This window comes from Sinocyclocheilus rhinocerous, unplaced genomic scaffold, assembly GCF_001515625.1.
Source record: "Sinocyclocheilus rhinocerous isolate Xijiao unplaced genomic scaffold, SAMN03320098_v1.1 scaffold2645, whole genome shotgun sequence".
Taxonomy (NCBI): Eukaryota; Metazoa; Chordata; class Actinopteri; order Cypriniformes; family Cyprinidae; genus Sinocyclocheilus; species Sinocyclocheilus rhinocerous.
In genome coordinates this window covers 541,228-563,677 of record NW_015654522.1, presented here as the reverse complement: position 1 = coordinate 563,677, position 22,450 = coordinate 541,228, and the positions used below count along the sequence as shown (strand labels likewise).

At 36.9% G+C, this 22,450-nt stretch overlaps 1 protein-coding gene and 1 long non-coding RNA gene across 3 annotated transcripts; both read right to left on the bottom strand.

Moving 5' to 3' along the window:
• Window positions 1–574: 574 nt before the first annotated feature.
• LOC107717504 (uncharacterized) lies at window positions 575–2,956 on the bottom strand. Its single transcript, XR_001637319.1, has 3 exons — window positions 2,903–2,956; window positions 619–624; window positions 575–585 (listed from the first exon to the last, which is right to left on the bottom strand). It is a non-coding gene; the product is annotated as an uncharacterized LOC107717504 (long non-coding RNA).
• A 6,078-nt stretch (window positions 2,957–9,034) lies between these two features.
• Window positions 9,035–17,651, bottom strand: pdpn (podoplanin). 2 transcript variants are annotated; one of them, XM_016524310.1, is made up of 4 exons: window positions 17,382–17,651; window positions 11,385–11,762; window positions 10,986–11,091; window positions 9,035–9,418 (listed from the first exon to the last, which is right to left on the bottom strand). In XM_016524310.1, the coding sequence occupies exons 1-4, from the start codon at window positions 17,449–17,451 to the stop codon at window positions 9,412–9,414; spliced, it is 561 nt and encodes a 186-aa protein (XP_016379796.1). In that variant the 5' UTR covers window positions 17,452–17,651; the 3' UTR covers window positions 9,035–9,411. The 2 variants fall into 2 exon arrangements, 1 of the variants encoding a protein (XP_016379796.1); XR_001637322.1 differs by lacking the exons at window positions 10,986–11,091; window positions 11,385–11,762; window positions 17,382–17,651 and adding an exon at window positions 10,377–10,478.
• Window positions 17,652–22,450: the final 4,799 nt, after the last annotated feature.

The window sequence follows — 22,450 nt, the reverse complement described above, 5'->3', positions numbered from 1 at the left end:
TAATAATAATAATACCAGGATAGTTAAAGCAAAAAAATTTTTGTCCAAATAACCCAACAAATTAGTTATTTTTTAACCCAATGCATTGGGTTACTAACTTACTACCCAATCCATTGGGTTAAAATAACCCAACATTAGGTAGGTGCTATAGTAACCCACCATTGGGTTATCTGTTGGGTCATTTTTAACCCAACTATTTTAAGTGAGTAACAAACTACAACACACACAGCAATTTGTTATAGTCTTGAGTTTAAAGTTCCAGAATATTTTTGTTAGTTTAAATTGTTCATTTTTGTTCTTCAATAAAGTTCTTGCATAATCTGGAAAGTGTGGATATTGTTTCACCAAATTACCTCTTATTGTTACATCTATCCCCAGCTAGTGTTACAACTCACCCCAGTAGTGGGGTGGGTTGTAGCAACGGAACTCTTTGTATTTGACATTAACTCACATAATCTGTGATTGTGTAGTACAAGTTCAAGTGAGTTTTATTTGTAGTAGACAAATGTGGCTACAATGTATCAAAGTTTGAGAGGTCTAGCATGAACAACCACCAAGTTACTGACCCTCAAACAAAAAGTGTTACTATAATCCCCGGTCTCCCCCTACATCACCCACGATTTGCTGGTGTGTTTTCATCATCCACTATGTCAGATGACAGCCTCACTGAGAGTAGACAATATGCAGAAACAAGCACACTTCCAGCTAACAAAAATATGTTATAAGAACGTTTTGCTAACATTCTCGTTCATAACATATTACTGTCAGGGATGAGGAGAGGACTCAATTGCAGGAGGAATTAGGGCTTTTATTAAAAACAAAATAAAACAAAACAAACAGACAGAAACTACCCCGTAGAGGAAACCGACTTGCAAGGCAAGGCCAGGCAGGAGAGCGGACGCTCCCACAACAAAACAGAACATGGAGCGCGAGTGTCCGACCCCCGACACCAAACTGAAACGGAGTCTGAACAAGACGTGAGTGCCGGGATCCGAACACCACGCTCCAACATGAAACAAAGCACGCAGACAAGAGAGCGCACGGATCGAGCACACTCGAAGCCGCGCGCTCACATGAACACACGACAGAACCCTAACTATTTATTTATTTATTTATTTATGTGTGTATGTATTATTATTATTATTATTATTATTATTACAGAAAGTTTTTTCTGCTTATGCGAATGTTTAAGGAACAATAAATTTGATCATTTTGCAAACATTGTGGGAGTGTTACTCTTGAATGTTCTCTGAAACAAGAACAAAAATATTTTGGAAAAAAACGTTCCACGAACGATCTATAAATGTATACATAATAATGCATATAATTAATAATAATATGATATAAATCACGTTTTTGTAGGCCTACTAGCCTACTGTTTTGAGAACATTATTAAAGACCAGATAACTTTGAACGAACATTCTATCAATGTTACTGGAATAACGTTTGTTCACAACCAGGACGTTAGTCAAAGTTCTGAAAATGTTCCCTGCTAGCTGGACTCCTACGTCTACAATCTCGATCCCTAATTTAAATGTAAAGTTTTATATAAAGATTTTACTCAAAGAAGAGCAAAGGAAAGGGGTACGGTGTTTTATTGCCAGTATGTGTGTGTTCATGTTAATGTATAGACATTCACAAAAAAATAACATTTTAATTCAATGTCTTAATGGTAAATATCAGCAATAATACGATGCAGCCTGTCCGGTTCCAAAACCCACTTTCTTGTAGTTATTATGAGTGACCACGAGAGGCCGCTGTGTCCCAATTTGTACTGCTGTGAGAGTCTGTGCTGAAAGAGTGACGCATTAATCGAGACCTCGCATTGTCTCCATAACTTGGGATATGCTCACTACAATATGTTTGAGAGGCTATTAGGAAGCATATAAGCGAAGCCAATGGATTGTTCCTCAAACTGACATCTGATGTGTGTGTTGGTGTACGTTTATGCATGTGATTGTTTCTGTGTCAACAAGTAGGACCCTGGGTCACATTTTTGTCTAAAGAGGAGTGGGAAACATCAGAGTGCAGTGTGTTTTCAGTGTGTGTGTGTGTGTGTGCATTGTGAAATCACAGGTCTTATACGAACACATGGGCCATCTGTGGAATTTATAGGCCTGCTTTTGGTATCTGTGGTCAGCGAGCTTCTGTTCTATTCAACAATCACCCATTATAGAACTGTCACATTACTCTGCATTAATCTTCACCTACTCATCCTTCATCTGCGGGTTGTCCCACTCTTATTCCATCATCTGCCTTCCGCCCTCACACTCTCACCATCTTACTGTACATTCTTTTACGTTAGAATGTGTTTGTGTGTTAGAACAGCATGTGCCACTCTCGTATGTTAATGAGTGAGATCATGTGTGACCTCAAGGCCCCGGATCAGTAGATTATGGCTGAGCTAAAAGTCTGCCCCCTATCACTTTCATTTTATTTCATTGCTCTTGAGATAATGGCAATTCCTTAATAAAGTGCAGAAGATTTTAGTTCTTCATATAGAGTTTCTTTTTTGTCAACCGCAGATTGACAAATACAGTGATTTCTTGGGGCATCTTCAGTTAAAAAAAACACTCCCATGTTAGAAATCTGGGGGTCATTTTTGATTCAGATCTGAAGTTTGACAAACAAATAAATTCGGTGGTCAGGGCCAGCTTTTTCCAGCTAAAGCGACTTCGAAAGTTAAAGCACCTACTTACTTTTAGGGATTTGGAGACCGTTATTCACGCTTTTATTTCCTCAAGGCTTGATTACTGCAATGCCTTGTATGCTGGAATCAATCAGTCATCACTCGCACGACTACAGATTGTCCAAAATGCTGCAGTACGTTTCCTGACTGGGACAAAAAAGAGGGAACATATTTCACCTGTTCAAGCCTCTCTCCATTGGCTACCTGTGAGACAAAGAATTGATTTTAAGGTTTTAACTTACGTGTTCAAAGCACTGCATGGACTTGCCCCCATTTATATATCAGAATTTTAAGTTTTTATTCTCCTCAGAGATCACTCAGATCTTCAGTCCAGTTGTTTCTGAATGTCCCGAAATCTCGTTTGAAAACCAAGGGAGACAGGTCTTTTTCAGTCTATGCTCCTAACCTTTGGAACACACTACCCTTAACGATTAGAGCTTCTCCTACATTAAGCGTTTTCAAAGCATCAATTAAAACCTATCTTTTTTCACAGGCTTACTCATAATTTGGTTCATTTGTATGTACCTCTTAAATGCTAGGGGTTGCAGTTTTTGTGATGTACCAGATTGTGACTGCTTTTTACATTTATACAATTTTGTTTTATTATTCTTTTAAGTTAATGGATTGTTTACTTGTTACGTTTGTTTTCTATGTGTGTTTTGTTTTGCTTGTGAAGCACTTTGGTCAACATCTGTGTTGTTTTAAGGTGCTATATAAATAAACTTTGACCTTGACCTTGACCTTGACCTTTATGTAGAAGCTTGAGTTATGAAAAGTTAAACCAAATGATTAATCTATTATAGATACTGCTCATTTTAATACAATCCACAAATTGCTTCAAAGTCTCTCTCTGTATGTCTCTCACACACATGCAACCCAATGAAAGTACATTTCTTTAAACATCAATCAAATAAAAGATAAATGCTCAAAACTATTTCATAAGAGTGAGAGTCTGAGAACTGAGTGTTCACCATTTTCTCACTATTACCTATGAGCACTAGCAATTACTCATAATCCCACAATTTTCTCATGAAACCTCATAATTACCCATCAATCCTTATAAATAATCTGTATACTCACTTTTGAGGTTACTTCATTACTCACCATATTCATTTATTTACTTCTTGATTTGATACCCAAAAATGTGTGGAATAAAGAAATATTTCTTGAATCTGTGAAACGGTATTTCAGCCAGACTCCATCTGCATGTCCATTGATTTCCAACATAGAAGTGAAGCTGTGAGAAATCTTGTGTGTGGAAATACACAGCGCTGATTAATATACAAGATAATGACTGCATCCTATGTCTGAACAGAGGTTGTAAGATTATTGTGGCACCAAAGGGAATTGCAAAAATAACAACTGCTTCCAACTGTTCTTTTTTTTCTTTACAAAACTATTAATCCTGTATTTTTTGTAAATTATCTCCAGAAAAACAAGAGGATGACTTGCCATGTCTTATAACATGGTATTTTCTACAGTATATATAAATACAATTTACATAAATGAAGTGTTCTCCATTAGATGAATTAACTTTTTATAGATTTTTTTGCAAAGACTCACAGGATACACATTGTGGTGATACATGGGGTTTTGTGCATAGATGGCTAAAGGGTCTGTCTCGAACAAGTGCAAAATGTCATTGCCCATTATTTCTTTTAACCATTTCATTCATGTGCTGAAAATACAAACATGAACGCAGAACAATTTACAGGACATTTCTCTATGCAGTAGATAACATGTTTGTGCCAACTACTGACCATAGCCACACACACATACACAGACACACAAACTTCTGAGCTGCCATTAGTGTCACACATACACAATGCATGATTATCTCCAGAAAAACAAGAGGATGACTTGCCATGACTTGTAATATGGTATTTTATACAGTACATATAAATACAATTTACATAAATGAAGTGTTCTCCATTAGATGTTGCTTACTTTTTATAGATTTTTTTTTGCAAAGACTGTCACGGGATAAACATTGTGGTTACATGGGGTTTTGTGCATAGATGGCTAAAGAGTCTGTCTTGAACAAATAGTTTTTGCCCATTATTTCTTTTAACCATTTCATTCATGTGCTGAAAATACAAACATGAACGCAGAACAATTTACAGGACATTTCTCTATGCAGTAGATAACATGTTTGTGCCAACTACTGACCATAGCCACACACACATACACAGACACACAAACTTCTGAGCTGCCATTAGTGTCACACATACACAATGCATGTTCCGTCCACATGGCACAAAGAACTGCTTAACAAAAGAGAGGGAGAGAGACTTACATATCACAGAACACCAGATGTGAACTAAACAGCCTCCATCCTGACACCCACCCAACACACACACAAACATGCTAACACATCCACACACACCCAGCATTCAGCTGTCCAATAAATTCAAATGTCAGCCTGGTTCCTGACATCAGCTTCTCATGTACTGTACTTTTAGATGGCATTTAACACACACACACACACACACACATACACAAACACAAACACATGAATGTAGAACCCTTTATTAAATGATTACATTTACACACACATTATGTTCAATTTACACATATGGGTCATTTCATGTCAAATCAACCAAATCTCGGAAACTTCCCTGGCTCGAATTTTTGATTTTGTTCATATTTTTTTCTGTAGAAAGACAAACATAAATAGTGATGAAAGGCAACATATTAAATGTCACAGGTTTATATTTTGTTTTATGTTTTGTAGAGGCATACAAATGACTTTAGAAAGACGGCAGCATCATTATGTTATTCTTACACGGAGATCGGTAGCTCTATTAGTTAAATCGGTTGACTTTAGCTTTTATCTTTGTTTCATTATGCCAACGGTGATAGTTCATAAATGACATAAAGCATTTACACAACACAAACATAAAATAATTAGCCACATACACGACAAACTACACACAGATGTGAAAAATGTAAAACACTACTCTCACTACTACACTACTCTCGTGTGTCTTTTGCTTGTTCAGAGTGCAGTGGAGACAGGAGTTTGTCATAGCTCTCGCACATATTGTACATGCATATGCACTGTATGTATGACTGATGAATTTTATACAGTTATGCAACTGAACTGAATCAACACTGAACTGACTTGAGCTGTAGAATGACACGATTGACTTGTTAGAGCTGCTTTACAGCAGAATGTGAATTTGATACTTTTGTGAAGCTATAGTGATCTATCTATCTATCTATCTATCTATCTATCTATCTATCGTGATTTTATATCAACACAATTTCATAGAGCATACCTGTGCCATAAGTATTCTTTTTCTAAAGTTTGCATTTAATATTTTGGCTTTCATCACTATATATGTTTGTCTTTTTACAGAAAAAGTATTAACAAAATCAAAAATTTGAGCCGGGAACTGGTTGAGTTCACACGGAATGACCCATATACATGTTCCTGATGCCAGGGCTGCTAACTTCATCTGCACTCTTTCACTAGGCCGTTCAGACCAGAACACACAGAACAGTGCATTAACACATGTGTGCATGTGAGAGACAGAGAGAAAAGTCTCTGATATGACTCTCATACCTTAGGGTTAGCTGGAGCTTATTTGTGTGCGAATCACAGACAAGTGCAAAATAGATGTTCACCAGATTGGACCATCAGTGAAGATTGTAAAGATGGAGACCTTTTTTTTCTCTAGAGAAATTTCTGAGAACCAGACGATGAAAGTAAAAGCTCCATTTAACTCTTTTATGTTCATTTACACTCATTACGGTGTAACAGAAATGAGATCCTCACAATAAAAATCAAACAAATATACCTTTTATATGAGAAAATTTTATCTGAAAGTTAATAGATTAGCTAATCTTATTACTTATTAAATATTTAAATGAACATTTATTTATTTATGATTTCTACCAAAGTCACAGAAATGAATGAGACAAGAGAATGTTTAAAAACCAACTGTACATGATAAGGGAATAACTGTAGTGTTGAGTGTTTAACCTTCAGTATATCAGATGAGTCCAGTCTCTCACTGGTACTGTACTCCCTACAAATATATCACAGTGAGTGGACGGCACTGAGAGTGAGTGTTTCTCAAGACCTGGGGAGTGACCAGAAACACTGGGAGACTCTGCATATATGTGTGTATCCAGGCTCTGAAGTAAACATGAGGTTGCTGTATTAGCGGTCCTCCCTTAAACACACTCACATTCTTCTGTGATACACATATGATGTGGTTCACTTTAGGTCATTTTTAAGTTTAGCATACACGTTTATGTGTGTGTTTGTGTTAGCAAGACTTTGTAGGATTGTCTGTTTTCATTATTTTCTGCGGGCATTTATTTTACAGTCCTGTTATGTCATTGAGATTTTATTTTTACACTTTGCAAAATTGTGTGTATATTTGTATTTCGGCGTGTGTGCATATCCAGACATTGTTTTGTGTGTTTTGGCGCTTCTAGGCCTTTCCTGTGTGTTCATGTGAGTGTACATGAAGGCTTACTGGTCAGGAAGTGCCCTTCTCATTAGGAATGTAGAAATCATTGGATCACAAACAAACTGTTATAGAGCTCAGACTGTGAGCAGGACGTCAGAGTGGGTCTCCCACTAAAAGAGTCCATTGTCCATAGCTAAAGAGAGAGAGAGTAGCTGGGCTACTGCCTAAAACCACATTCAGCCTCATACATATATGCTCACCCACTTAAACACACGCAGAAGTGACTGTCATAATTTGATTAGTGGGCTTTCTGATTAATAAGGAGAGAATGAGATATTTGTTAAAAAATTATATAATTTAGATTTGTAAATTATCAATTTTGGAGGACTATCCCAAGACCAAAATAAGCAAACTACAATTTACTACAACATAGGTGTAGTGCATATTAAATATTAACATGTTCCAGTTGGCAATTTTCCCAGGAAGATTGAGATATGCCATTTTAATTAAACATTACAAGGTCAAAAATACAATTAAATATATTGATATGGAAAAGATCTATAGAACAAAGTCCGTTTACAAAATAGATATGGTGAGTTTTCATTTCATGCTGACTTTAATAAAAACACGTGTGCATTATTAGTGAAGTAAAACGTTAGAAATCTTTGGAAACTAAAATGGAAAAGTAATGAGAAGGCCAAAAATAAAAAAATGATCTGATAAAGTACAGATACTTGAAAAATGAATGGAAAAAAACTGTTATGGTCCACTTCCAAATGAAAGTCAATGTCCAAATACGTTTTGGGGGCAGCTGTTTGGGACTCTCATGTTATTTACTCTACTTAACCAGAGAGGTCACTTAAGTACATAGTCATATTTACAAAGATGCCTTTATTCATTGACTCTGCATATCTCTTCCTCTCTCTCCCTTGTCTTTTACAGTCTTTATAACCTAAGGGATTAGAGAGACAGAGAAAGGGAATGTGGGGGTGTGTGTTTGTGTGAGAAAGAGACAGTGCATGGGCGTAAATGTGTGTGAAAAGCTGGAATGCTGAGTAAAAGGGGCTAAAAAGTAAACACAGATAAACAGACAATGTTATCTGGGATCCACAACAACACAATATGGCAGCGCAACATACTTTGGAACTTTTTTATTGAAACTGATTGAACAATAAGAAAAAAAAAGAAAAAACACCACCCCCAAAACACAAAGACAAACTCTCGGCTTTAACTGGATTCTGATATCACATCAAACTGCAAAATGAGATCATGGAGTAATGGGAAATAAAGAGGAATCTGGCAAGCAAAAAACACAAAATATCGTTGCAAACAACTGCAGTGTCTTGTCAACATTTATTCTTCATCATTCAGTGCACCTAATACTGATCTCTTAAAGCAAAGCCCAGGATAGCAACGCTCTCGAACGTCAGAAAGAAACACAAGCCCCAACACTGACAAAAAGAAATACAAACAACTCAACTATAGCATGCAAAATGTCTGTATGCTGTTAAAATGATGTAGTCCAGGCTGAGGAACATCAGGATTTTAGAGATACATGCCAATAGCAGCTGTGCGCTGGAGCTAAGCGGACTGGAACACACAATAAATGATGCGTTCCAGAGGAAGTGATGTCACTTTTGGAATGGGTGACAGTTAAGAACAACACCGTCAAGTTACTCCGTATTAATGCACTTCAAACGAGTAAATCTCAAGCACTTATTGTGTGCTGCTCCCCTTAACTAATAATTTAAAAAACATTTATTAGTTAATGCCGCTTACACATCTTGACAACAGAATGTGTCCTCAGCATCTGCTTATGACAGTTCATAGACTGTTCATAATGTGTCATAGTCCTATTGGACACATCTGTAGAATGGGGAAAAGAATAATGCTTTTGGATTAGTTTTTTTCTGCATGATATTTTCACTCAGTGGAATAAAAACATACAAGCTTTTGCTTTCATGGGCAGCTGTTTGTTTGTTTGTTGTACAAATTCAACATTCATTAATCTCCTGTTACATTAATATGCATTAAAAAAAGATACTGTAACTTCCTGTGGCCTCCCACTGTTGGGATAAATAAGGCTTTTCAGGCTAAATAATGGGACTTGTGGGCATTGAGAGGGTGTTTTTGTGGGAGGGCATCTTTTTCAATGGGAAAGGGGATGGGACACTCTCCTGCTCCCCGTATAGTCCTGGATGGATGGTGAGAGTGCTGCTTGCATTGTTTTTAACATCAGAACAATAGTTCAGAACTTCCCGGATTTCTTCTTCTTCTCTTCCTGTCGTGCCTTTCTTTTCAAGGGCTGGGAAAGAAGGAAAGAGGAAAAGCAGTTTAGCACAAATACACCACAGTCAGACACAAACTTGTTTTTATCCATGTAACATATACAAAGATTACATGACAATATATATTAATAGGGTATTTCAATTGCATTTATGAGTTTCATTCATAAGTTTGACTCAGTAATGATCCAAACATACTTACAAAATCTCGAAAGTTTTTTTTTTTAGATCATATGAATTCAATTGGTTATTTTATTTTATTATTTTGCCATATTATATTTTTTTTGGGGGGGGGTGTCACACCATGTTAGTACCACAAATAATATAGCATGAACACCAGTGTGTTGCTACACCATTTTAAAACAGTACATTTGTACAATGTACAAACGTGTCCATTATGACATCACTTCCCTGTTCAGCATTCTGATCCTTGAATGGTTCAGTGGTGTTTTTCTCCAATATTTGCCATTTGGTTGGACACTGGTAGAGGACTGCTTGGAGTAGCAACATAGTTTTGTCAAGCTCTAACATGTTTAACATTTTATGAGCAACTGGGTTACACTAATTAATATGGATGAATATCAATGAAACCGTAAGACAGTTACAGAGATCAAGATGCTCTCTTGTTTTTGAGGCTTTCGTTTCTTTGCAGTCCTACAACGTAGAAACCATTTACTGTTAGCATGCAAAATTTCACCTCAATCATATATAGAGAACACGTTCCTAAAGCAGCCAGCAACATCTGTTAAACATTATTATCAATACAACATTGGACTCCATCGACCTTCGTTGTATGGGCAAAAAACACATTTTTCAAAATGCAAAGAAAATCATATAGGTTTGGAATGGAATGTGGGCGAGAAAATAATGACATTTTTGTTTTTTTTTGGGTGAACTAACTCTTAATGATATTTATGAATTAATAATAGTAGAAAAATACTTTTACCTTAAAAATTTTATTGAATTTCTTGTACTTACGAGTATTGGCCCATTCTTCTGACCACCAAGATGATTACAGCAATGACAACAATCACTGCGATCAATGCACCGATTACGATCCCCACCAACTGTCCTGTGCCCATACCTGGAATGAGGAAAATCACCAGGTATCATGCCAATGACTGCTCATCCTCACTCACACACATTCTGAATTCACGTTCACACCATTAATGATACAGGTCATTCTAAATGTAAAATAATAGCAGAGTTCACACCTCAAGCAAGATGCTCTCTTGTTTTTGAGGCTTTCGTTTCTTTGCAGTCCTACAACGTAGAAACCATTTACTGTTAGCATGCAAAATTTCACCTCAATCATATATAGAGAACACGTTCCTAAAGCAGCCAGCAACATCTGTTAAACATTATTATCAATACAACATTGGACTCCATCGACCTTCGTTGTATGGGCAAAAAACACATTTTTCAAAATGCAAAGAAAATCATATAGGTTTGGAATGGAATGTGGGCGAGAAAATAATGACATTTTTGTTTTTTTTTGGGTGAACTAACTCTTAATGATATTTATGAATTAATAATAGTAGAAAAATACTTTTACCTTAAAAATTTTATTGAATTTCTTGTACTTACGAGTATTGGCCCATTCTTCTGACCACCAAGATGATTACAGCAATGACAACAATCACTGCGATCAATGCACCGATTACGATCCCCACCAACTGTCCTGTGCCCATACCTGGAATGAGGAAAATCACCAGGTATCATGCCAATGACTGCTCATCCTCACTCACACACATTCTGAATTCACGTTCACACCATTAATGATACAGGTCATTCTAAATGTAAAATAATAGCAGAGTTCACACCTCAACTATATGGATAACGACACAGAGAAACTATATAATTGCAATCAAATGTACAATTTTTTTTCCAGGTGATGAAAGAATTAAGTTATCATTCTTGGTGTGAACAGGCCTTTACTCTAACAATATTTACTTTGTATGTCTGTGAGTATTCTGTATATCTAACCTTCATCCTCCACCTCTACATCTTCAGTCTCTGATTCTGTGTCTTCAGCTTTCTCAGTTTCTTCTGCTCTTGCCCCTGCAATGACAGTAGTGGCTTCAGGGCCGACCGTCTCTTTAGGTCCAGCTTCTGTTGATTGTGCTGTATCTGTTGGGGCTGTTGTTTCTAATGGGGCTTCTGACTGTATCACTGGTGCTGCTGTGGAAACCACTGGCACTTCTTCTGTCGAGGCAGCTGCTTCTGTAGCCTCAGGAGCAGGCTCTGACGTTGAAACAGCACCTTGAGGAGCTGGTTCCTCTGTTTTGTCTGTGAAAGCAGGCGGATCTGATGCAAGATTTGGTTCTGGAGTTGAATCAATAGCTGTTGGCACCACCAGAGTACCTGGTACAAGAATAACAAAAAGGTTCATAAATATTTTCTACTAGAAACCCTTAGATGTTAATTTCAACATAAGAGGAGAGAGTTGTATGAAAATGGAGAAATTCCACTGATGCTGTTTGCTGTGTGTTTTGGTTCTCCAGTGGTTGTATTGGATGGGTAAGCCAGAATTTTCTCATGGCCTGCCGTTAATAGCAAGAACATTCCGGCCTTCTCCAACAGCCCAGTAAACACACACTTACACATTCACTTACGTACAAAAACATTCTGCCACTCCTCCAATAGGGAAAAGTCATGCCCTGACTATTCAGCTCCACACTAATGAGATCACTTCCTTTCTACGTCATACCTTCAGCCAGACTAATTGTCTCACTTCCTGGGTGGAGCCGGCAATAACTGCACAGAAGGAAATGAAGCATTGGAGGAAAAACAACATGGCAAAAATGGCATGTTTCCTCAGGGGCTGATCTTAGATATTTCTGCATCACTCACAATGACCTCAGCAACCATTAGAGACACTGCAAAAACTGTTCTCAGGTCTGTGCTTGTGTCTAAGCCAGATGGACTCCACATGAGAAACTTTCTCTTGGCGATCTGAGGGGAAACTCCCTTTACAATAACACCACCTCAACTGCTGAACTATACACTTTAAAATATCAAACTCAGCATGCATTGCACATCAGCTCTGGGTGAATAGCAAATTACTGTTTCCGTTCTTTAGTAATAGTTTTATGATGCACATTTTTTATTTTACTGATGATTATGTGACCCAGACACTCTCAGCAGTTTGGAATTAAAAGAGTTCTTCACCCAAATGAAAATATGTCATTATGTACTCATGAGGGTGAGTCTTTCTTCTGTAGAACCCTAAAAGGAAATTTCTGAAGAATATCCTGGCCTTTTCTTATAATGAAAAAATGTGACAAATTTTAATATATTTAATATATATGTTAGCAATATCACACAAATAGCCATACTTGCTGTTTCTTTCTAATTGTTTGTGAAAATTACAGTACTAGGAATTTCTGAGTAAAAATTGCTTCTACACCAAATCTATTAGTGTACTTTTATGATAAGTTTATGGTACTTTTGAGTTCTTTTTGAAGTTTCTCCTTCATTGTATCTGCATCGAAAGAACAACCAGTGAAATTTGTCCTTATGTAATCCACAGAACAGATAGTTATACAAGTTTAGAATGACATGAGGTGAGTAAATGACAGAATGTTCATTTTTGGATGAACTATCCCTTTAATAATAGGTTTCCACACAGTTTGTTATTTTAAACCCATATTTATATAACCTAATTAACTGGACTCCCAAAATAAAACATTAAAACAAGTTAAGAACTTTTACGTGAGAGGAGAAAATTATTTAATTATAAGTGGGCATCAAAAAAAAAAAAAGAAAGAGAAAAATCTGTCACTGTTACTTTCCATAGTGCCACAATCAAACAAAACAGTCCTGTTAAGAAACATATGTAATGTCAGAGATCACAATGTCCTGTGTGTATGTATGTAAGTGTCAGTTTGTGTGTTTATATTAGTGTTCTTGTTGAGTGCTGCTAACAATCAGCTCATTATGTTTGAGACCCCAACAATTAGTTCTAAGTATGGCTCTCTTCCCCTCCAACCACTACCACACACTCACATAAATACACACGATGTGATGGGAGGAGCGGAGTATGGAGAAAGAGCCAGCTACTCTCTCCCTCTCTTTCTTCGAGTTGTACACAGCAGCATGGCCAGCGATTGTAACTGTAAGTTATGTAAAGCATAATGTACAGTCAGTCCCTCATTATTGGGGAAGAGCGGCTTATAATGGGCACTCATTATGTTAATTGACAAACACTACATCAATAGCACTGTAATATTAATTTTCATGATATTTGACAAGAGATACACAAGATGGCGCCAATTGTGCTGTATGAAAGCGAAAGCGAGTCTGTGGTGTGATACAAGAGACGTGACAGTAGTGACCGGTTCAGTTACCCGGACAAACGGACTGATATCCACATTATTTTTAATGTAAGAAGAGAAAGCGCAGACATTTTCACCTTAAGCGTGCAAGGCTTCTGGTGTGAGCTGCTTCAGGTTATTTTATGCTGCTTGATATTGCCAAACTGGAATTTGTTGTCATATTATTTAAATGTATTATCGCAATCATAAACACACTAGCGCAAATAGTTTTACTGTTTACTGCACTTTGTTATTCCTGTAATTGTTTACCTATTGTGGCTAATTAATCGGAAGTCTCGCACATTCACAGGAAATACCTTACTACTGCATTGAAAAATAAGGTGGATACAACATGGACTTTGGCGACAGTCCATCCATCCATTCTCCAAACCGCTTGTCCTGTGTAGGGTGGATTGGCAGTGATAAATAAGTGATATTAGACCACTAAATGCCTTGATTGAGAAACCATTGGGCTAGTACAGACTGCAATGAGTCAAAACCCACTAAAATAGAGCAGGTATGTGTGTGTCAGTGAAAATCCACCCATTCGATGATCAAATTCAAATCTATGACCAAGCCTGAAACAGTTTCCTGACAAAACTGAAACCATAAAAGGGAAAGACAAGGAAAAGGAGAGACAAATATAGAGGAAAAGAGCAGAGAACAAGGGAAATAGAGCACAAGAGGCCAGTGTAGGGTGTCTGTTAAACAGGGAGGCAGAATTGTTTTGCCGGGTTACAGACAGGAAAGATTGATCCTCCTTTACCCTTACTAATTACTCTCAGTCTATCAGATTAATCTCAATCTACTGCTTCAGCATGTGTGTGTGTGTGTGTGTGTGTCTTGTGAGGGAGTAGCCTATGATGCTGGAATGTTTTAGTTCAGGAAGAACAAGTGAAGAACATCTCAAAGACAAATTCCCTCCTTCACACATACACACACATCACATGGCATGTCATGAGTGGGCAGTAGAGGACATAGCAAGTGAAAAATCCCTCTTATCACTAGAACAGCACACATAAACATACTTAGGCTCTCACGCTCACAATCTCCAGGGAACAACATATCTCAGACTAACACACATCCTAATCTAACTACTGTACAACACATAGGAGTCCAGACCTGAGGGAGACAAAACTGTATCGATATCTAATTGAGCTCTACAGTTCCCCACAAATCTCTCAAGAACATTTGTGAAGTTCACTTATATTTAACACTAAGCTGTTGATTGAGAGTTCTGAAGAGTTCAGTTCAAATTCAGAAATGAGGGATTCATTCTAACAGAGGAGTTCATGTTCATTTGGATTCTAGTCTGTTAGACAGATCTATGTTTCAGATTATGGCGTTTACTAAGTTGTGCAGAGGTATAATTCAGCACAATAAAATTCAGATTGAAATCCCTCAGACAGAACTCTGATGAGTTTGTTTGGATTGAGGATCCGAATTAGCTTTTAAATTAGCTTTTGTTTTTATATTTTCAGTTTTAATTTTAGTTAAAGCTGTGATTTAATTATGTGCTTTTTCCTTTTTATTAGTTTTTATTTTATTTATTTAAGTTTTAGTAATTTTAGTACTTCAATGTCTGGCTTTCAGTGTCATCCGCTTCCAGCTATTTGTAGCTGTACAAAAAAGGTTTGCTGCTTGATATGGTAAACTGGTGTCTCTTACCATATTATTTTAATGTATTATCTTAATTATGAACAAACTGGTTTGTAGTGCAAAGAGTTTTACCATTTACTGCACTTTTTTATTCTTCTCGTTATTTCCCTACAGCAGCTAATGAACCGGAATTCTCACACATTCACAGAAAACGGCTTACTTCCATGTTGAAAAATAAGGTGGATTGAAAGTGGATCGGACCTAGCACCAAATCACACTTGTAGCCAATCACCAGTAAGGGGCGTGTCCAGTGGTGATGGGGGAGGTGTCTGTGTTGCATAAATTTGGAGGCAGAGAAATCAAAATAGGGGTGTGATTATTTTGGGTAGGGGTGTGTTGCAAATATCAACAGCATTTCTCAGAAATCGCTTAACAAGGATGATTTTAAGTTATCAATAACAACATTGTTAAAGAGTGAATTTAGACTATGAAGATAATTTACATTGTGTTGTATGGAATTAATTCAAATACAGCACAATAAAGTCAATTCAGATTAATCTCTATCAGACAGCACTTTAAGGAGTTGATTCGGTTCAGAATGAGGACTGGATTTCATTTAATTTTGAGCTAAAGATTAAGCAGAACAAATTAATTAAGATTTATCAAAAATCTGTTTGCACTCTTAAGTTGAATATGAAGTTCTTTGAGCTCTGTAAATAAGTTGGGCTGAGTTTGTGGTAGCAGTCAGAGACCCTGAGAGAGTTTCAGGGTTCATGTAGCTAAATTAACGGTCAGTACACCCAATACCTCGATGTGCTCTCACGTGTCAGTTTACCATTACTCTATTCATAACACGCACAACACATAACAGGCTGACTTAGAGATCTGAAAAGGTAAAGCGTTCACAGAACAACACAAACATTAATCTATTTCTCCAAAATAATTGTATAAACAATGCTGCATACTAAAGAAAAAAAGAATACAGAGTAGAAACGTTTAACTGCCTGATGAAGCCCGCTTTTAGAACAGGGAGTGGCACCAACAGACTGGGAGAACGGCAAGAAAGGGAGACAAATGGCAGCAGGAGAAAGAATGAGAGAGACAGAAGGAAGTCTGGACAGGAAGAGTGTGCGTTGATGCTCTCCTCTGATTGCAGGGAGTGAAGTTTTCCAAATTTTGAAACTTGCTGAGCATTTTAATGGGATGTTTAGAGGGCTGTAACCGACCCTGAGCAGTGAGTCAGAGGCGCTGCAGTTTAAAAATAACGCACATGCCCCTCCAACCCACCTCTGAGAGGGGTGAAAGCTTGATACCCCGCCAAAGATGGTTACAAGCGAAGGGGGGTGAGGAGAGGGAGAGGAAGACCTACAAAATAAGCGCATACCGGGCGTCTCTCTTTCTCTCTCTCTCAGGCCTGCTCTGCCCTCAGATGTAACCAGCCTGTGTACTAAATGTTCAAATGCTTCCCTTAAATATAGAGTTGGCTCTATTAATACATGTGTAACCCTGCCCAGAGTGAAAGAAACGGGGAGAAACAGAGAAATAGATCAGTGCTGACTAACTCAAAAGGGGTATAACAATCATTGCACCATTACATCATTTTCCCAGCACTAGGTCCACATGAGAGAAACACTGTATCAACACATGCCTAGATGTATGGATAATGTTTATCATGAACAGAAGGCACTGAAACATCATATATAGATTTTTTGTTTTCTGTAAAAATTATTTTTCAAGGTAAATAAAAAAAGTCTTTCTACTTCAAAATTTCACATTCATTTACTTGCACTGAAAACAGTGTATATATATTGTAGCTGATCACTAAAATACTACAATAAATTAATGATCTAAGTAAAGAAATAAAAAATAAAATCATGTAAAAAATTAAACATTATAACACACCTTTTTCCTTTATGTACTCAAATTTAAAGCCAAAACACACCTCAGAAGAGGAAAAAAAAAACCATCATTTAGTGAACATGAATGAAGGATATGGTCAGAAACAGATGGACAGAATGGCCAGAGTGTTTGAAAGAAAGTAGAGCACCCTGTATGTGTGTTTACTTACTTGCTTGGGTAAAGGTACAGAAAGGCCCCGTCAGGGTGACCAGCAGCAGCAGTAGTATGATCCTCATCATGGTCACTGTTGGTCACTTTTCTCCAGCTGAAACTTTAACAAATGAAAAGGCTCCTGAAAGTGCACAGCAGACTGTGGATGAAATGCTGGCTCACACGCTCAGAAGTGTGGCTTAAAGTTGGTTTGAATGGAAAGGGGCAGTGAGGTCTGAAGCAGCAGTCTGGACTGAGGCACTGAGAACCAGAGTGAGAGAGAGTAAATGTGCTTTAGTGTGTCTTTAGAGGGTGAGGGGGCTGGGCATTGGCGTTAGGTGGTCCTGCCCCTTATGCCTTAAAGTAAGTCTCTGTCTATCTCTCTTGCTCTCTCTCTCTCTCTCTGACTATATAAACCTGAATTTACAGCTTCAATATCACCTTTTTATATTCCTTTTTTTTTTACTTTTACCACTGCATTTCGTTTTCTCGTATATATAAAATAAATCAATTTTATGGAACATGCTATATTTAATCTTATGTGAATATAAACGGCTGTGATTGCTAGACAGTCTGATCAATGGTTTACTGTTGTACTGAAAATATGGCTTTCCACAGAAATCGAAAATTAGATGTGACTTAAGACAGTACAGCCTATTGTACAGACTGTAACAGTTATGTCTGTCCTTCATAGCCACGTTGTGTAGTAATTGTGTGAAATTACATATGGCGCACACCCTGACTAAGGTCTATTAGATTATGGGAATTTGTGAATTTAGGATGTAATTATGGACAGATTGCTTATTTTACGCTTGAAAATGAGCGTTGTCTACTGCCACGAGGCCTATGCAAAATCCTACAGCACATCAGTTTATGATTCTGAGGAACTGGAGCAAGAAAAATTGCCTACTTGACACCGAATTATTTTCAACCGTTAAAAAAGTGTGAAATGGCCTGTGAATGCTGCCATTTTATGCTGCCATCTAGTGGCTAATTTGTGTAATTACAGGAGCACAATGTTCCTTCTGTCTGACAGCAGCCAAATCCGCTCTCACATATCAACAAGACCACACAGAAAATGTATTAAAGACTGAGGGTAGTTATGAATTTTAATAGCAGCACATGTGAAAAAAAATGTGTAGGTTCATTCCTGTTATTTATTACACTTTCATGTCTATATAGGCTGTGTGACTTAAAACATTGGATATAAAGTCTTTACAATATCACAATTAGGTGAACATGCTGGTGAATTTTGAATATGTTCTTTCTTCATGTTTTCTCTTTCTCTAGTGAAAATGTGTCAAACAAAACATGTTTTCTTGGGAGCATTGTTTTAATTGAGTTAACTAATTTAATCGGGTTTCCTGTGTCCTCAATATCACTTTCAAATCGTTTGTAATGTCCCTTTAACAAACAAAAGCTTCTTCCTTAATGACAGGAAGTGGCAGGAAGTGACATAATTCTGGTGGGGAAGCAGTTGCAGAGGCATTAGCAATGGATTTGATGTATTCTTTGATGCTTTGTTGTATTAATTGGTGTGTCACTGTGAAGCATTCCATCATTTTAGATAAAACAGAAACTGGTATATGGTAATATCAACATTTTGCAAATAACGCTTATGCTAAACTCTTAGTATGCAGTTCCAAACTCAGCGTTAATCTCTCTTAAAAAGTTCAAAAGGTACTGTATAACAGGAATGACCCTTACGTTTTTGAAAGACATTGTTTAAAGACATTCTTTTAACTCATTCAAATAGCTTCACCTCATCAAAACTTAAAAGACCAAAGAAGAGAGACCATAGGCTACACACATCACACAAAAGACCCCAGGAGGAGGTCTCTTAAAGGGTTAGTTCACCCAAAAATGAAATTATGTCATTAATTACTCACCCTCGTGTTGTTCGAAACCCGTATGTGGAATAAAGTCGTTATTTTTGTTTTCTTTGCGCAAAAAAGTATTCTCGTAGCTTCGTAACTTTACAGTTGAACCACTGATGTCTCACGGACTACTTTGTCGATCATCTTGGTACTTTTCTGGACCTTGAACGTGGTAGTTACCTTGCTGTCTATGGGAGGGTCAGAGAGCCCTCAGATTTCATCAAAAATATCTTAAATTGTGTTCCGAAGATGAATGAAGGTCTTACAGGTTTGGAACAACACAAGGGTGAGTAATTAATGACAGAATTTTCATTTTTGGGTGAACTAACCCTTTAAGAGGAAAGTTAAATCAGTTTAGCTTAGAATTAGAAGCAGAAGGGTCACTTAAAGGAAATACTCTTACTCACATAAACATACAAAATATGTTCACACACACATTCCCAGGGTAAGTGATCTTAGATGCTTGTAATATTGCCTGCTCTCCTTTTTCATACAGTAAAAGAGAGAGGAAGCAAGAAAGAGAGAGTGATAAGGATGGAGGAGGTATGAATAAGAGCTGAACAGAAACCAATTATATCAAGAGTATAACAATATTTACTAATAACAAACACACACACTCATAGAGCCACACTCAGGATGGCAGATGCTCCTCCGAGTCTCCGTCAGGTAGAGGCAACTCAAATGCAGCGGACAGAAGACAGTGAGTATCTGTTTTCTTCTGCCTCTGCAAACTCAAATTCATTTCATGCATTGCAGTGCACTTTTTACCTGAGAAGTCTATAAAATAAATCAGTAATAATTCAATCTTATTCTATGATAATCTTTATTATTTGCATTCAAACATTATTTGTAGTGATGTTAAAAACGGTCCGTTCGGTTGTACTTGTTTACTGTAGTTCTGATTGTTTATTCATATATTTGGTCTATTTTATGCTTATTTTTAATTTGATGGTACTGTAATTCTATAAATTCCATTTCCTATTGTTTATTTATTGTTAGTTGATAAATAGCAATAAAGTTTTATACCAGACATACATCTTTATTTTACTTTTTATACTTGTTTTTTTACATTAGTTATTAAAATTAAAGAGCATTAACATGTAATAAATAGCTCATTAGTCTTGTTTATTATTACATTTTAAATATACTATTGTTTTCATATTTAAATTCACAATGGTCAAGTTGTTGGATTTATTCTCCGATTGAGATGCTGTTTGGACATGGTGCTTTTTACTTTAGAGCACGACCTTAAGCCACTGTCAAATTAGCCTGAGAAAAAGAAATAAATAGAAACAGGGTGAGAAACCGAGACAGAGAGAGAGAGAGAGAGGCTGTTTTATTTGATTGCTTTTGTGTGGGTGTGAGTGAGGCAAAAGAAAAACTGCAGAATGTTATTTTTTCACCTTTCTCAGCTTTTCTGTGGACTTCTTCGACTTTTGTGATTACAAATGATGAGGCAGATTATTCCACACACACACACACACACACACACACACACACACTTTGTCTTTCCAAGGCTACGGTTTCTGTACTTTCTGTAGATGTTGGATGTCAGCACACTCATTCGCCTGGCTGCATTCGTTCCACTCGTTTACCCCGCAGGCTTTTACCCCTGAACGCTGTAGGAACACTTCAGCAGAAGCCTCTTGGATAAATTTTTTGCTGCAATGACAGGGCCTTCTGTCCAGATGTACTCAAGCACTCAGCAGCGCAGTGACCAAAGGGCAGCAGTTAAACATGACGTATCGCATGAACCCTCACTTCACTTCAGATCATTAAATGCAACACAACAGGACATTTTGACATCACTGCAGTGGAGTATTTGTGAATCTCCAAAGAATAGAGAGATAGGGAGAGAGATGCTTCAGTTTTCTGACCTTTGGTGTCAGCTCTCATTATATGAAAAGCTTTATTTAGTCTGCCCGACACCTTTGTGTTACTCTCTTACACACACTCATACACTTAAGCACAGAAAGATTTCTTGTAATTTTACCAAGAAAAGGATGGTATCAAATGCTGCAAAACACCATTTCTACTTAATCTGTGTAATAATATGATTTCTGCTGGTGTAATCTAGTGTATATGGTTTAATATTTACAGCAATATTTTTCTTATATTTTAGTATTTTTATTTAAAAAAATATACCAATCATACTATATTATAACAGTTCACCTATGAAAATGAAAAGTTGCTGAATATTTACTCACCCTCAGGCCACCCAAGGTGTAGATGAGTTTGTTTCTTCATCAGAACGAATTTAGAGAAATGTAGCATACATCACTTGCTCATCAATGTATCCAATGGGAGCCGTCAGAATGAAAGTTCAAAAGTTTTCAGCAAATTTTTGTGAGCTATTCTTTTAAGCCTCCTTAAACCTTAAAGCAGCTAAAACTAGCAAACCAGTAAGGTTAAGGAACCTGACAAAGATGTTTTGCAGGGAAAATATGATTAGAATTAAAGCATCTGTGTTGTGTGAGAAGTCTATCATTTTCTCACAATTGCTCAGAATGTCTTCACTGCTGTTTGGAATCCCACAGTATAAAAATCTTTCTTGAAACTTGCGGTGAGTGTTAAATGAAGATGTGTCTGCAGGAATTAAATGTGAGAGAACATTGTATTTTTATTTTATTTTTTTTACTTTTTAAAAAAAAATCTTTTCAACATTTTAAATTCAGGTTTCAAGATGTTAGTATTAAGAGATGGAAGAAACTGTGTGTTGAAGTAGAGTATCTTTTCTGTTTGGTTGTGTATTGCTACCTTGTTTCGCTTTTCCTGACTGCCTCATGATTAATGTAAATTCTAGATGATTAATTGTAATAGACAATATATTGATAGGATATTGAGGAATCCTGTATGATCAGTTTTTTGCTCTTTGCTCATTTTGCGCTTGTTTAGTTACATGACCATTAGAGGGCGACATAGATCCTCAGTGTATCCTATTCAGACACACGAGACGCCGATTATTTACCACTGAAGAACATTGCAAACACATTTCCTTGTAAAAATGCGTAGGTAATTTCGTTTCATAATACTTATAAAGCTTATAATTTCATTCGAAGCATTTCTGCATTAGCCCAAGATCTACTTTCCTTAATCAATTTTTTATTATTAATATTATTACACAAAGAGTGTATCATGACTCAGTAGCAGTAGGCTATTTGATCTGTTTTTCAGTAATGAAGTACGCACACATTCATGTTGTTGCAGCTAA